This window comes from Rhopalosiphum maidis, chromosome 4 (genome assembly GCF_003676215.2).
Source record: "Rhopalosiphum maidis isolate BTI-1 chromosome 4, ASM367621v3, whole genome shotgun sequence".
Classification (NCBI taxonomy): Eukaryota; Metazoa; Arthropoda; class Insecta; order Hemiptera; family Aphididae; genus Rhopalosiphum; species Rhopalosiphum maidis.
The window spans coordinates 21,458,807-21,476,195 of record NC_040880.1 but is presented as its reverse complement, the minus strand read 5'-3'; the positions used below and the strand labels follow the sequence as shown (position 1 = coordinate 21,476,195).

The following is a 17,389-nucleotide window of genomic DNA, read 5'->3' as shown; positions in this document are numbered from 1 at the left end:
AATAGCACTACTAATATGATTTTATATAAATTCTCTCCAAAAATTAAAATGTAAGAAAAGTGTACGTAGATAAATATATAAAAAAAGAACCGATTGAGCTTACATGAGTCTGGCAAAGGTTTCTCCTCAGCCACCATTAATGATGCCCTTTCGGAGGGCGGTAAATGCTCGTCTAACGCGTTTGAATAGTTTAACATACTCCTGTGAACAATGTTTAATACTGGATATTTGTTTTTGTTTCCATTTAAGTATGTAGTAATTTTGCTATTTGGTATAAAATATTAGTGATAAGTATATCAATATAAAATAAATCAATGTTGAATAAAATTAAAAAAATAATATAATGATGTACAAAAGAAAAAATACATAAAATAATTTTTGATGAAGTCAAACGTCTTAAATAAATAAATAATACTAAATAATAATAAAAATAATAATTATTAAATATAATATTTAATATGTTATTGTATGTTGGGAGTATAAGAAGCGTTTTTATCCGTGTCTAACGGTGTGTCTTCTGGTTTCACTAAAGTGATCGTAGACGTGGTTTTACTAGCCTCGATCTCTACCAAACTGAAAATATATTTAAAATAAATAATAGTAATAATATCAAACAACTCAAAATAAACATATCTAATAATAAATAAAAATAAAATAACACATGCAATAAAGAACTAAAAAATAGTCACGTTATGCAAAGCTTCAACACCTTTTTATCACATTTTATTAGAAGAATATAAATTTATATATATAATAGAGTAAAAGTGCATTTTTATAAGTTAATATAAGTATCACAAAATATTTTATTAGTGAAGAAATGATACCGTCATGATTTTTACGTAAATACTATAGGGTGTAAACACGAGCAAAAATAAAACAAATTTAAATTTATAAAATTAATTAAATAAATTTATAAATATTTTAACGTGAACTTTAAGATATTTCGGCTCATGCACTTACCCGTATAAGCGACTTGATTCCAAGACGCTTCCTCTGTTTTAGCAGCGTATATAAAATTTAAGCATTAGATTTTATTGATAAGAATGTTATTTTAAAAGCAAATAACTTTGATTATAATTTCCAAAGAATATCCCACCTGCCGTTTTGCCGAAATAGAGCTAGTATCTCTTCGAACGTTTTGTTTTTGGTCTCTGGAACTTTTTTATAAGTAAATATCCAGAATATTGCCAACAATACGCTGAACGGTAGGAATGTATAATTATCCAATGCAGTCTAAAGAACAATTATGAATAAATATTAAATAAATGAAAAGAACTAAATTCAGTTAAAATACTTTGAAACGTTGTTTGTTAAAAATATTATAAATTAGCTGACCTTTAGAGGTTGGAAGCCTATGCCGACGGCGAAGTTGGCCACCCAATTTATGAGCACGGCGATGGACATAGCCGCAGGCCGAGGACCCTGGCTGAAGAGCTCCGCAGTAATCATCCAAGGTATGGAGCCTGGACCAACGGCGAAGAATACAACAAAACCAAGTATGGATACGACGGCCAAGTACGACATCCAGTCGATCATTTCCTGTACAAAACCAAAAAACTCCTAAGGGACGCTAGTAGCTAGTTCAACGTCCCAAGCCAATATTCTCAAGTCATAATAAATCAAAAATAATAAATACTTTTAAATGATAAAAAAAATTGTGACTTTAAGAACTTTGGCTGGAACGATGTAATTGTAGAAAAAATAAAAATAATAAAAAGCTTTATTGCAAACATAAAATAACTGCAAGCTTAGAGATAATATTTAAAATAATGTATAATTATGTTAGGTAGTACCTAATAGGTACCTAGTTAATCTGATGAAGTAAATTAAGAGGAAAAAATAGTTTTAAATCCACTAAAATATTAACTAAAAATACTCTTAAATATAAATACAGATAGTTGTGAAATACCCATAAAGAATACATTTAAATAAAATACGGTGAAAACTCTGTATAACGAATCTGAAGGGACCAAGAGATTTCTTTCGTTATAGAGAAATTTTGTAATAGGGAGGGTTTAAAATTTTTGTTAGAATTTACGTCGATAATAAAATGAATATATTCAATATCGAAAATAACGGTATTATTGAGATATTAAAAGTAGATAATGAAAGAATATAATCGGTTTATTAAATTTCGGCATTTTTGCCGATTACTTTTATAATTTATAATACGATAACAGGTAAATTGTCATATGAAACATAAAATATTGTTTCGTTATTGAGAGAATGAATTGACTAATGGGTTATAAAGCAAACCAACTATTATTATGTCATGTTTACGTTATAAAGAGTTTTTACTGTATGTAATAAATATGTAACCTCTTCAACAGAAATAATTTATTTGTAGGATTGAATATTGATAAACAAATTGGTACTTATACTATACGTCATAGTCTATCCAACAATTTGCCTTAGATATCGTGGCCCGATGAAAATCGGTTCTTCTACGCAGCCTTACGTAACACCCCACCGATTACAATGGCAGGGTGTTGAATGTGGAAAATTGGAGTGTTGTCTTGCCGGACAGAGTATACAATTTATACTGGTAATAGTGATAATAAATATATAATAAAGGTAGTGATGGTAGTGTGCATATTTTAAAAACTAACGTTTTGTACTTGAAATAAATTTATATATTTAAAGATGCATAAAATAAGGTATATTTTCCCTGCTTTTGCTCTTTATCTTTTGAAATATTTTGTTCTAATGTATATAGTAATGCAGGTGCATACTAAGTACTAGGTACTAATGTTCATCGTATTTTTAGAATACTTTTGGCTATAAGACAATTTGAAAATTGTGCTCTTTTAATATCCATTGAATTATGTTATCTTTTACTAGGGTTGATCTATTAAAAAATAATTTATATTCATGAGAGATTAGAATATTTATCAACCTAAAAGTTATATTCAGATAGGAATAAGATATAAACCATATTATTTGTGTATTTTAAATAAACTATAAAAAGTTATATAAGTGTTAATATTTATACACGTTTTAAATTAATTTAGTTTAGGAAAATAATTTCAAATTTAACTAAAAACAAAGTAAATTCAAATAAGTCACATAATAAGCAGCAACAAAATAAATAAATATGCATGCCTTAATCTAAATAAAATTAAGTATTGCAGGCTATACAGTGTATCCATCGTGTAGATTATTGTATCTATGTTTTTAGATACACGTATAAAAGTATCAGGTAAATGATATGACATATTTTAGGAATTTTAAAAATGTATTAAACTGTGTATTATAATATGTACCTATGCTATTTTATAATTAACTTCAATAGCATTTTGAATACAATCTTATGAATAAATAATAATTTATACTTCATAGATGTACACGCCAACCATAAATCAATTGTATACTGATTTGTGATTAATTATTCTGTACATTTTGTTTTCTGAACAATATAAATATTACGAAAACTGAAGTCTTAATTAAGTTAAATTTTGATTTAATCAACGTTTTATTAGACACTGGGGGGTTTGGAAATGTTTTATAATAGTTATTATAACTGATTCATTAGTCTAAATATTTAAAAATATCTATAACTTAAAGCTTAAGAAGTAAATTTTTTGATTAAGTATTACTTAGCAATGTGGATGGAATTTCTGATATATTTCCAAATCTCTAATATCTCAAATATTGCTTTTATATTATACATATTTATATGTATAGGTACTTATATACATTATTAGTGGTGAAGTTTCCATCAAATTTGTTGAGGGTATTCTCAGTACAATCTTAAAAATTTAAATTGAAAACTTTAGGATTCTAAAAAAGGATTTCCATGTACCATATATATGGCATGATTTCCATAATAATAATAATTTTGTGATAAAAATAGATTTAGTCTATTTAATATAACAATGTCGTTACTATAATATTGGATATGCATTTTTATAATTATTATTATCGGTTTTGCCAGTTAATTACACATCATATTATTTATTTGTTCATTCTCATTTACCTGTTAATTAGTAGTATTAATATTATTTCATAGCTAAATTATATTAAATAAAGGTCATACGATAAAATAAATAAATATATATATATATATATATTGTTATCGTCGCTCTATTTGACGACAAACAGATTACAGTACACAGTTTTTGCTAACGGGAAATAATTTATATTTTATTCGGTTTTAAATAAAGACCTAAAAAAATAATCATAATTTTTTTCCCAAATTCTTTGATACTGAAGAGTATATACCGATAATTTTATAGAAAAATGTTGAGAGTATACTACGTATATTATGGAGTATGCCCTATGGAAAACCACTGATTATTAGCTTGCTTTATTCCGGGTCTTGCTGATTACATTCTTCGTCAAATTTGATATTATACTCTTTACAACTTACCGTGATTAATAATGATATTGTAATGAATATCGAGAATATAAACATTCCTCCCAGACCGTACAGATGTAATGTTCTTCTACCAGTTTTATCCATCAATGGCATAGTCACTAGCGTCATATTCACCATAATTACACCAATCCCTATTGTCACAAATTTAGCTACATTCTCGGCTAAACCAGCAGTTATGAATAGACTAGTTGAATAGTAAAATACCTGGATATAAACATATTATTGAAAATCAAGATTTATCCGATTTAAGGGAAAATAATATTTTAAATGTTATATGACACAATACTCACAGCATTTATGCCGGATAACTGTTGTGACAACTGCATGACTACACTAATGATAAGTGGTTGCCTTAGAGTGGGTGAACATACTAGTTCCATCATGGATATTGTAGCTTCAGACTGTTGAGCACGTTCTTCAGCACGCATTTCTTCAATGTCCTCTTCAATCTGATTAGTTGCACGTAACCTCCTCAGAGCTACAAGAAACATAAGAAATCGTAAATGATTTTCGTAGAAACGATGAGAGGATCAATGTTTGAAAGGAAATAATTATTCACAGAAATATTTAATTGAATATATAGTTGTATGATTTTATAATATATTATAAATTATAAATGATTTTTTAGTATTATATAATTAGAAATATAGAGTGATTTAGAGTTAAGATACAATATTTAATTTGATTTTTGATCGGTAAAGTCTAATTGACGACATATTACAAAAAAAAAAAATTAGTGTTTAGGTTATTTAGTTAGTTTAACAAGTTTATCAAATAAAAATATGATTATTAATACCATATTACTGTACGAACTTATCATTTTATATTAATTTTAGGGTATGTATATAAGTGGCATAATTATGAATATGTTCTGATTTGGAATGTAAGTTTTTATAATCATATTAACACGGGAGTTAATGCTCCCACACTCTTCAGTCTTCATCACTTAATTATCATTTTTTTTAGTATTTTTTGGGGGGATCAGAGGATTTTTGATTCTTAAAGTGTTCTGGTATGTTATGATCATCCAAATTTATAAATCATGTTCATCAATTATTATAAAATAAATTAGGTATATAAATGGTTTTTAATATCAACTAATTAGTAAAAAACAGTAAAGTTATTTTTATATTTAAACTAATACTTAATATATCATAAATTCATTAAATAAAGTCCTTCTTTCTTGGTAGTTTTCGACTAAACGTCTTTAATCAAATATGTTGAGTTTGGACTGTTTGGACTGTTTGGAGTCAAAATGTTCTCGCCACGCCACTGATAATACGTATACGTTATTTGAAAAAAAATGACTCTTGAGTGGGGGATTATCCTCCCCTATATTCGTTGTGATAAATATAGAAGATTATATTTATATAAAATCATTTTCTATTATATATGCCCTATTATAAATAATTAGATATATACAAATTTAGAAATGTTAAATTTAAATTGACTGAGTTGGAAAATATTATATATACATAGATTATAATTTTCTAGTTTTATAGTATTTAGTAATTAATCACCTTTTCTTGCTTCTTCTTCCCATTGTTTGGTTATCAACAGATACCTTGGCGATTCAGGACATACAGGTAGTAAAATTAATTGTAATATGGCAGGGCATATAGCTAATCCTAGAAGTAAAAATAATATGAATAATGTAAAAATTATAATTGAATTAGTATATATTGTATAATAAAAATCCCACCTAATAATAAAGGCCAGCCTTCGTCTGTACCCAAAATTTGTTCTATACCCAATATCTGGGATATGAGCAGTCCAGTGGTTACGGCTAACTGATTGACAGTGCCGAGGCCACCTCGTAGGTTGAGCGGCGCTATTTCTGATATATACATTGGCACTAGCGATGTATTCAAACCTGAATATAGAAAGGTTTAATAATTATTAAAACAGATGATAATGTATTCATTTTAATAATATACCGAGTATAATAAATATTTAATTATGTTTTTCATACCACAATTGACTCCTATAATGAATCGGCCAATAAATAGTACTTCATAGGAATTGAAGTACTTGGTGAGACCCATTAAGCAAGCGCCACCAATGCCAACAAAACTATTAAGCAGTAAACCTCCTTTTCTATAATTAATATGAAAATAATAGGTAAGTAATACAATAATAAGTATATACGGTAAAATAAAAAATAGTAAGTTTAAATCATTAAAGTTAATCTATTATTATTTGTCTTTTTTTAGTATGTATATTGTATATGTTTTGTGAGATAAATATTTGAATAAAACAAATTATTTATTTATTTATTTATAATTTTTATAAATTTAAGATTTATCTAGAAATACACACAATAAACGAAAAAAACGCTTTTATTTTTGAAATAATACAATTATTACTAACAATGCTGCCACGCTAAATTAATAAAACTAAGCTATAAATTATTATTAAACTAAAATTTGTTGTAAAAACATTTATTGTAATATGTATTTTACAATTAGAAATTAGAACTATTGGTAATTAAGTAAAATTTTTTTCAATAATATTATGACTAGCAAGTCATGAATATTTTTTCTTTGTTATAATGAATTAGAGGCCGTTTAATAATCTGTTGTCCTTGGATAGAATTGACAACATAGTAGGTATATAATTTAACCTTATTTATTGTTTCCATTTCTAATATCAAACACGTCACGGACAGTTATGTGTCAAAAACAGGGCATAAGATATTATATTATATTGAAATTTATTAAATCAAGACCATAATTAGTTATGATCATTAAAGATTATTATAATTGTATTCTTTACTAAATAAAATATTTAGTCTTAAGAGCTAATTGTTTTAAAGTAATTCCATATTGCAATATTATTAAAATATATAAAATACTTTCATTTAAGGGACTTATAGTTTATACAATATGTTGTGATTTTCAGTGCTTATTGTAAACTAAACAACTTTAGCGGAATTTACATGATAGCTACTATTGATACTACTCACTATTAAATGTTATTAAGTACCTATAGCTTGTTAATGATTTAATTTTTAATTTTTAAAATTTTACCATAAAAAATAAATGTAATTTACAAGTTTTTGATATTAAAAATATTATTTACTTATTGTATGATCAACTGGAAATAGTCCTTTACAAAATAAAAACAACCAAGATACATGTAAAAAATAGTAATAATACAAAATTTCAGTAATATTTTTCTAATTAAATTTACAAGACTAAAAATAGAGTCTAATGACAACAAAATTAATAAGATTTTTTGGAATCAATAAAGTATTACATTTAAAATTATCACGTGTAGAATTTAAAAAAAATCAAGTGAGTAGGAGATTTTTATTGCCTAATTGAAGGGTAGTAAGAAGAAAAGAAAATGCTTCACTGTTGGTCCTATAATATAGAATAACAAATAAATCTAGATTGCGAGTATATAGTAGAGTAATTATTCGGAAACTTATCGTCGTTAATAATTCAGAATAAAGAACATATTCATTAAGAATATCAAAAATAAGCATTATATCTGCTAGATTTCATCTCAAGAAGAGACTATCAAGACCCAATGATTCATGTAATAAATTAATTGAGTCCCCAAAGAAAGAAAAATGTAATTTATATGATAAACATTTTATGTACAATTTGTTTTGAATATTATCTAATTCAGTGTAATAAGTAAACAGATTTTGAGACCAAACAAGTGAACTAAATTCAAGGTTAGATCTAATTAATGAAATATAAAATGATTTTAAGCATTGGGATATCTAAATTATTTTATATTTTTGTTTATATGAAACCTAAAATCTTATTCGATAATATTATAATGGCTTTCCTAATTCCTGTATCTTTATTTTTGAATTTTTAAATAATACTGTATTTTAACAAATTTAAAATTGAACTTTTTTATAAAAATTAAACTTATTTATATTTTGTTTACACAATGAAAATAATAAATTTAATATATTAATATATAATATATTTTACAGAAATGTTAACTGATTCAAACTAATAACACGCCATTTTAACAATGAATTATTTGTATATGTCAGTAACGCGTGCACTGTGCTGCAGGTTTATTTACTGAACGCATTACAATAAATGCACAGTAAATTGATGATAATTACATTCTGATATAAAATATATTTGTAATTATAGATATTTATTGAATATCATATAAAAACAATAAACCAAGAAATCTTTGTTTTTGTTACTATATATTTTATGTATTTAAATAATTATAAAACACATTTGATTAAAAACATTAGTTTATGTATAAACGATTATTTATTATTAAAATGTAAATAAAAATCAACTCATATTTTAAATTACGATCACTGATTAGTATACACGGGTATTGTATGTAACCGAGATTACTTTTTTTATTGTGAATTGTGTATGCTAAAAGTTATTTAGTGTAACATGAGGTATTTACGCTTCATTTGAACATTTGAAAATAGTTATAAAATTTAGTTTTTTTCTTAAACATTTAAAACAAATTAAATATTATGTATGGGCTATAGACTGACCTGCCGAAACGGTTGGCAATGATTCCGCCACTGAAGCCACCTAGCATGCCGCCAATGGCGAAAATGGATACGGCAAACGAGTAAAGTAACTCAGCTTGCGCGTGATCCATATTTTTTTTATACCGATCTTCAAATACATCTTTGATGAACTTCTCTATGTTCTAAAAGTGTGAATAGATCAATTAGAATTATTTATTGTTACATAAATAATAAAACTGAATTTACCCCTTCGGGTGCATTAATCACTCCAGTATTGTAACCGAACTGAAGCATGCCCAGCATCGACGCCAAAATTGTATAGGATAAAAAGAACGTAAGCCCCTAAAAATTAAAAAATAAAACAATAAGTCACAAAAAAAAAAAAATTCACTATAAAATTCAAATGATTAAATTTGAATTATTTTTCTAATAAACGCAATGTGTTCTAAATACAATTGTCATGCTATAAAATTAAAGAAAATATTAAGTTACAAACAAAAAAATAATTGTTTCACTACAAAGTTTTAATTATTAAAATAAAATTATTTTTTAATAAAAAATAATATATATATATATATTATACATATTTATATACTATAAAATAAACTAATAATGCACACATCATTATAATGACTACATTTAAGATATAGATACGAGCAAGTAGGTACCTATATAGCTATTAGTTTCATATTGTGCAAATATCAAAATTGAATTATTAAATTATACTAATTAAAACGTTTTCGCTAATAAAATCCACTCAACATATTATGATATATGAAATACATTAATAACTATTATAACTTTTAGTTAGACAATTTTTTTTCAATTATGTACTTATAAAATAGATACGTTTGAAAAATATATGTTTAACTAGTATATAACAAAACACAAAATAACCATTAGAATACACATGAATTAAAAATCTAAAATAAAAATAATATTTTGTTTAAATATATTAATATATCAATATTTTAAGAATAACTATTATTGTTTATTCTAATTTAAAAAAATTAAAATGGAATCTTAGTGATCATAATAATTATACTTGTAATAATTTTTAACAATAATAATATAAGCAACCACGTATGTATATAATTATATGTTAATATGATACTTGTAGCACAATAGCTAATTTTATATTAATATTTGCATATACACTACCTATTACATTTATTGAAGTAAAATTATTGATTCATAATATTTAGTATTAAGGAATGCAAAGTCAAAGTATACAATAAAAAGTTTACTGTCATTAGTTATTATTTTAATTTCAAATTAAAAAAAGTTTTGTATCTGTTTTATAGATGAAGACTGAAGAGTAAAAGATTCTAATTTCCAATTCTGGAGTATATTTTTTTAGAGGGTATAAAGTGAACATATTTTTTATTTTTGCGTGTAATATGCCTTTATTTTGAATTTTAGTTTGTTTGTTTATGAATAAAGATAAAAGTTTGATGGTTATAAAATGTATAATTTTTTGGTGATCCATCAAAGAAAATCAGAAAAAAATTAATTTCAAGTGTACCCTGGTCATCTCGACCGTGAAAGATTGATGTTAGTATCTAAGTATACTAACACTTCATTATCAAACTATTTAATTATATTATCGATACACTATGAAGACGAATATTGTTTCTGTGTCAATACTATTGTTTTATAATATTAAAACGATTGAATTAAGAAAACAAATATTTTGTCACGAGAAATAAAATTATTTTCAAACATTAAACTACACAAAATTACGGATCAGACATTTTTTATGTTATTGATTAGGTATTGAATACCGATATCTATTATTATATAATTTTGGAGAAATGTTAGGAAATGCTTTATAATGAATAAAATATTATAAAAAAAATAATAATATATTATTTGTAAATTTTTGTATTATTAAAAAAAAAAATATTAAGTTGAATATTTTAATTTGGTATTAAGAATTACTAGAAAATGGGTAGTGACTAATTTATATAATTATATGTCACAGATATTCACGGCTTGTTGCAAAGTAAATACCTTTTAAATTAGTATCACGATTAGCTTATATTTATAATATTACTATGTTACAAATTATAATACTATAGGTGTTTGAATCTGTGGACTGATGTTAAGCAATATAGAACACATTTATTAAACAGTTTAGGCTAAAATACATATCCTTCGCGTTTAAGGAATATTACATATAACAAAAATAATTGCAGTTATAAATAGTATAAATAATTCATTCAATACGTGGAAAAAAGTTGTGTGTTTTGCATTAATTACAATTGTTTTTAATTTTTGTTTTGAATATGGTATACGTTAACATACGGAAAGCGCTAGTTAAACACATTATTATTAATTATCATGTCAAATTACGTCTACTGGTACTGGAAAACAGTGACGAAAATTAATTAAAAAACTTCTACTCGATTCTCTTTTCGGTTCGCCTTCTGTTCTGAAAATTTCAAGGAACATTCAAAGCACGAGGTAAACAATAATTTTATTGTGATACAACGAGTTTATTAATGATATAGGAAATGAGCAAAATATTACATCATACTAATTTTCTCTGTGTTTATAATGTTTATATAGTGGTTCGCGATTTAACGTGGTTTTGTAAAATAAAATAGTTTCTGAACTTAGTTTAATTATGTATAAGGTAAAGGAAGTTTTTTCTTTTGCACAAATAAGTCATACTAAGACACGAGAGATCAAAAGGCTTAAAATACCAGGTAGTCTGTAGAGGGTATAATAACTTATACCAGCTTGTACAACAATTTTGAATCTAAAAAAAAATCAAGGTTATAGTACTTAACTATTATATTTATTGTTTATTTGTAGCTACTTAAAATAGAGTCAAGAAATTATTCTTATTTATCGATACATGTTATATACGAGGTCTAATCAAAAAGTATCGAGACTGATACGATTAATCGTAAACCAGTTTGAGTATGAACTTGCATGTGCTATATTGATCTAACTTTATATGTTGGGAAAATATATTAGACATAGATTAGATTAAAATTGTTTCAGTCGGCTTCTAGGTGCGATTAAGTCAAGTATGTTTTTACGTCCCGTTGGATTTCATAATGAGCGAAAATACAGAACAACGAGTGTGCATTAAATTTTGCCATAAACTGGGAAAAACGGCTACTGAAACCTACCAAATGTTATTGTTGGCTTATGGAGATGAAACCATGTCCCGTGCTCGCGTTTTTGAATGGTTTAAACGATTTAAAGAGGGTAGAACAACTGTTGAAAGTGATGAACGTGAAGGACGCCCATCAACAAGCCGCAATGAGGAAATGATACAAAAAATACGAACAGCAATACGAGGTAACCGTCGTTTGACAATTATGGAACTTAGTAATGAGTTTCAAATTTCATTTGGATCAGTTCAAACCATATTGACGACTGATTTAGACATGAGAAGAGTTGCAGCCAAATTTGTACCAAAACTGCTCTCAGGTGAGCAAAAAGAAAATCGAAAACAGATCGCCACTGATTTGCTAGAGTGTTCCGAATCTGATGATTTTTTTTTAAAATCAATTATAACTGGTGACGAGACTTGGGTATATGGCTACGATCCAGAAACAAAGGTACAATCTTCGCAGTGGAAGACACCTGATTCACCACGACCAAAAAAGCTCGTCAAGTTCGGAGTCAAGTGAAGGTCATGTTGACCGTTTTTTTTTACTACCAAGGTGTTGTTCATCATGAGTATGCTCCTAAAGGACAGACTATAACAAAGGAGTACTACATTGATGTTCTTCGCCGTTTACGAGACGCTGTACGAAGAAAAAGACCCGAGTTTAAAGAGTCTGGTAGTTGGAAATTGCATCACGATAATGCACCAGCCCATTCAGCCCATGTTGTGCAGCAGTTTTTGGCTAAACATGGTATCCCAGTTGTTTCTCAACCCCCCTATTCATCAGACCTAGCTCCATGTGATTTTTTTTTATTCCCAAAAATAAAAATGGCGCTTAAGGGTAAACGTTTTCAAGATGTAGATGAAATAAAACAAAATGCGACGGAGCAGCTACGAGGAGTTTCTAAAAATGACTTCCACAGGTGTTTTCAAAAATGGCAGGAACGTTGGAGAACATGTATGGACTCAGAAGGAGCATACTTTGAAGGAGATTGAATGTAAATAACTTTATCTAATATATTTTTTTTTTTTTTTTAACAGTCTCGATACTTTTTGATTAGACCTCGTAGGTTATGTTAAACACTTGTGCCAGAATTATTATAAAAAATAAAAACAAAATATAATTATTTACTACGATTAAACTTTATAAGAACAAAACATTTTTTGATATAAAATTTGTTTGAAAAGAAATTGAAAAAATAATTCGTGAATACAGAATATATTAAATAACAATAAATACCAGGTGTTTGATACAGAAAAGATTATTGTTACCAAACATACAACAATTGCTTAATTTTTATGGTGAAAGCGATTTAAATGTGTAGTTCATCTATACTGCAGCTACGATCATCTAGTAAAAACATGCAGCATAATGTGCAACATAAAATGCAAGTATACAAACTTCTAAGTTAGGATATATACCTAACACAACGAATGAGTAATACTATTTTGTTAAAACAAATAAACTAGAAATATGGAAATGGACGAATAAAGAAAAATATAGTATGTTTCGAATAAATACAAAATATATCATATTATATTAATTGAAAAATCAATTTTAAACCACACCTAAAAATATTTTTTTTGTTTAAAATAAGTATATAAAGGTGTAATAAAATATTGTATTGTGTTATATGATATTTAGTATAATAAACAAATCATATTTTCAAAAGGAAACATGTGATTAATAATTTAAAACAAAAAAAAATTGTTTTATTTTAAAAAAGAAGTTTATATTGTCACAAGACATTCCATAATTAGTATATAAATTCTTCAAAAATCTAAATTAAAATTAATTAATTACTGAAGTAAAAATGGCTAATGAGGATGAACAGGCTTGGCGAATCACCCTGTATAATAGTTATTATATTTGTGCGTTGGTCACGCACTACGAGATTGTTTCCAAGGGATTACGAAACCGAACGCAATTTTTGTTTTTGTTTGTCGCTAATCTTGCATTCAGCTTGTATAGGATATATATAATATAATACTGCATGAACACGGTTCGCATATCATATTTATATACCTTTAATTATTAAAAAGACCCTTCCACCCGGTGGGTTGTCATACTGATTATACATTATACAATACTAATCTATTTAGTTATTTTTTCTTGATTGTTTTCCGTATCAGAATTACTTAAGTATTCATTATATTATTATTATTAGACATTAGTTTTATATTTTTTGTACTTCTGAATAATCAAATATTAATAATTGTAAGAAGAATCTAATAAGTACCTATAATAAATTAATAACCCATGTCCCATTTATTCAAAATATTAAATTTATTCTTAGTGTGCAAAAAGACTACACAATGCACATTGTACATCCATTATAATTTATAAAATACTTCACGATAAAATATCCAAATTATAAATAAACTTTTAAAGCAATTTAAAAAATCATGTTATAAACGAATTCATTGGAAAATATTCATGGAGATGGGTTAATATACAATTTTCAATATGTCCTCAAATCGCCAGTTAAAAAAAAATAAAATTACCTACTCATACGTTATCTATATCTATACGGTTAATGATATATTATTATAGGTAATTAACTATAACATCAAGTATAACAGTAAATTCAAGAATGTGTATATTTTTTGTTATAGCGTGGTCTAAGAATACTCAAAAATGCAAATCCTTTCGCTTTTCGATAAGTGCAGTTACGTACACGCAATTACTTTAACTATAATATTTAACTGCACATCATTATAGCATTACTGGCATATACGGACAAGCCTTATGTTAGAGTAAGTATCTATGCACAAAGAACTACTATAGCAAAGAAAAAAATAACGGTACTGCATACACAAATATCTAATGCATTGTGCGGAAATTCGCGGGCGCGTGACGAACGTGTAGCATGCAATATTCGTAGCGCGCGCCCAGGAGGTCATCGAGGGGTGATGGATTATGAGGTTGAATGATGGGGCTGAAGAAAAGGACCTGTTCGAGCAGCCTGAGTTTCCTCCGGTGCGACTGCAACTCCAGACGGTCCACGTACTCCCTGAGCTCTTCGATCTCCTCCTTGACCTGTTGCACCGTATCCAGTTCGTTTTTGATGGCCACCATGTCGCGCTTCACCTCGGTCACCTCCGATTGGCACGATTCCAGTGACCTGGTGAGCTCGTGCAGCTGTGTCCGGATCTCGGACAGCGCTACACTGGTTTCCACATGGCCACGGTGCTCGGTGCCGTAGTAGGCGGCGGCCGGGCTCGGTGACACGCCACGCGACTGCAGCTCGTCCAGCCGCGTCGTCAGGTTGGCGCTCATGTCCGTCACCTGGTGTTGCAAGCTGCGCAAACCATCCACCATGTATGAGCTATACACACACAAGAAGGGCACGTGCACATCGTTATCCGATACTGACATTGAAACAAGCGGTACAGCCAACGCATTATTATAATATATATAATATTATACAATAATATATGCTTATATGCACACGCTACTTATATTAAACGCGGGTATGGTTATGTAGTGTTCGGAAACGAATGTTCATTGCGTCCACGCTGTTTATATTCTACATGTATTTCTAGTAAATTTTGAACATTTATATTGTGTTTTACCAGATAACTCAATAACGATTTTAATATAATATGTTTCACTTTTGTTAAAAAAAAAAGTTGTTATTAAATTAAATTCAGCTTATTATTTTATTATTATATATACAAAAATAGAATACGGCGTGAACAATGAACAACCAGATATTAATACGTTCATTTTATTTTGTGAACGTTCCGAGCACTACATAATATAATATATTATATATATAATAAATAATATATTCATGTAGGTAAATATTACTCAGGTTAATCGATCGATTTATTTTTATTATAGGTTAGGTGTCTATAGGTAACCTATATATACCTCCTGTATTATAAAGTAATCGGAAAACAGTTCTACGCACTATCATCTATTTCCGATTTTACATTTTTATTACTATACGCCGTGTTGATTATACCAAATAGATAGTATGATGGAAACCGGAAGGTACAATAATATATACGTACTGTATATAGGTACAATGAATTATTATTTTGCAACGCTATTGAGTTTCAGATATACACATAAATGATATGTATTATATATCATCTACGATTTATCGTAAAGAATACGTTGAACGGAAGTTCTACCGATAATTTTCGACTGACGATATTTTACCGTGTTTGTGTATAAAATTTAGAATGAATTGAACATTTGACGGTCAAACTAGTTATTGTTAACAGTTTTTTAACAACCATTGAATAGCATCCCCTGATTTTTAAACAATCACCATTTACCTGCTATATCTTAAGTAAATAAGTTTATATATTGGATATTTGGATCTTAACTTTGAACAACACTATACGCAGTAATTCGCTAGTCTAGACAATGAACAAAGTGACCTATTAAAATTTATCTAGTCTTTTTTGACAAGCTATTTTAGTTACACATGGCTGAATTTTATGCCAACCATAAATTCCTAACTCCGAACTATTATATTGAACAACAAATAGTATTTAACATGTTAAGGCATTAATTACAAATTAACTGACACCTGTAGATGTTTTATTCGATGGCGTCGGTATACAAAATTCATTCGATTTGTACAACGATAATGTTGATCACAAAGATAAGTATAAAATATAGTTAAAAAGATTTATGTTTTTATAAAATAATTGTTAGTATATAGAGCGATTATACAAAAAAGATATTTATAATTATAGTCATGTCATCGACGTAAAAATGTAGACAAAACTCAATCAAATATTATGTTGCGATATACAATCTCAATTATCAATATAGTCAAAATTATCCATAATATTATAGCTTTACCCCCAATAAAATAATAAAAATACTAATAATAATAGTATAGCTATACTGAATCTCTTTATATTATAATTATACGAACGAATCGAACGATGCAAGTATACGTACGGCTATTATATAAATACACCGTCACGCGTTGGCGAACCAACTTTGGTTCCCATACTGTTATCATATATACCTATTATACAGAGTTCATAAACATATTAAACATTATATTATTATATTATTATACGTACATAGTATTTAACACTGTACAACGTACATATTTATATATACATAAATATTATTATAACGAATACGATATGTGTAATGTGTGCATAAGAAGCATATTTTCTGCTCGTAACACACACACACACACATATATATATATAATATATCATCAGCATCCGATATATATATATATATATATTGTATTCGTATATTTTACGAACAAACAGCAGACATTACTGGACACAAACCATGTGGAAGTAATCCTATATAATATATGTACACGTAAAATACACACACACATAGTATAAGGCAAGACCGCAAAAGACAACGCTCGAAATCACATCAGAGGCGCGTATGAGACATATATACAGAATTATGGAA

General features: G+C 27.3%; 2 protein-coding genes across 12 annotated transcripts in view; one reads left to right on the top strand and one right to left on the bottom strand.

Moving 5' to 3' along the window:
* Positions 1 to 17,389, bottom strand: part of LOC113549432 (glucose transporter type 1-like) — an 80,525-nt gene that overhangs the window by 4,719 nt on the left and 58,417 nt on the right. For 3 of the 11 annotated variants that reach the window (XM_026950719.1, XM_026950726.1, XM_026950720.1), the window contains 12 exons: positions 14,933 to 15,308; positions 9,099 to 9,194; positions 8,874 to 9,034; positions 6,351 to 6,475; positions 6,081 to 6,251; positions 5,899 to 6,006; positions 4,669 to 4,856; positions 4,370 to 4,582; positions 1,336 to 1,560; positions 1,097 to 1,233; positions 961 to 993; positions 104 to 201 (listed from right to left, as the gene is read on the bottom strand). In XM_026950719.1, the coding sequence (XP_026806520.1) occupies positions 104 to 201; positions 961 to 993; positions 1,097 to 1,233; positions 1,336 to 1,560; positions 4,370 to 4,582; positions 4,669 to 4,856; positions 5,899 to 6,006; positions 6,081 to 6,251; positions 6,351 to 6,475; positions 8,874 to 9,034; positions 9,099 to 9,194; positions 14,933 to 15,308 (1,931 nt within the window). Of the gene's footprint in view, positions 1 to 103; positions 202 to 232; positions 574 to 960; positions 994 to 1,096; positions 1,234 to 1,335; positions 1,561 to 4,369; positions 4,583 to 4,668; positions 4,857 to 5,898; positions 6,007 to 6,080; positions 6,252 to 6,350; positions 6,476 to 8,873; positions 9,035 to 9,098; positions 9,195 to 14,932; positions 15,309 to 17,389 lie in introns of those variants that run through there. The other 8 variants (XM_026950727.1, XM_026950728.1, XM_026950721.1 and 5 more) reach the window with 7 other exon arrangements.
* LOC113549433 (protein GVQW3-like) lies at positions 11,835 to 12,538 on the top strand. The gene is made up of 2 exons (XM_026950730.1): positions 11,835 to 12,167; positions 12,228 to 12,538. Exons 1-2 carry the CDS (start codon positions 11,921 to 11,923, stop codon positions 12,500 to 12,502), a joined length of 522 nt encoding a protein of 173 aa, XP_026806531.1. The 5' UTR covers positions 11,835 to 11,920; the 3' UTR covers positions 12,503 to 12,538.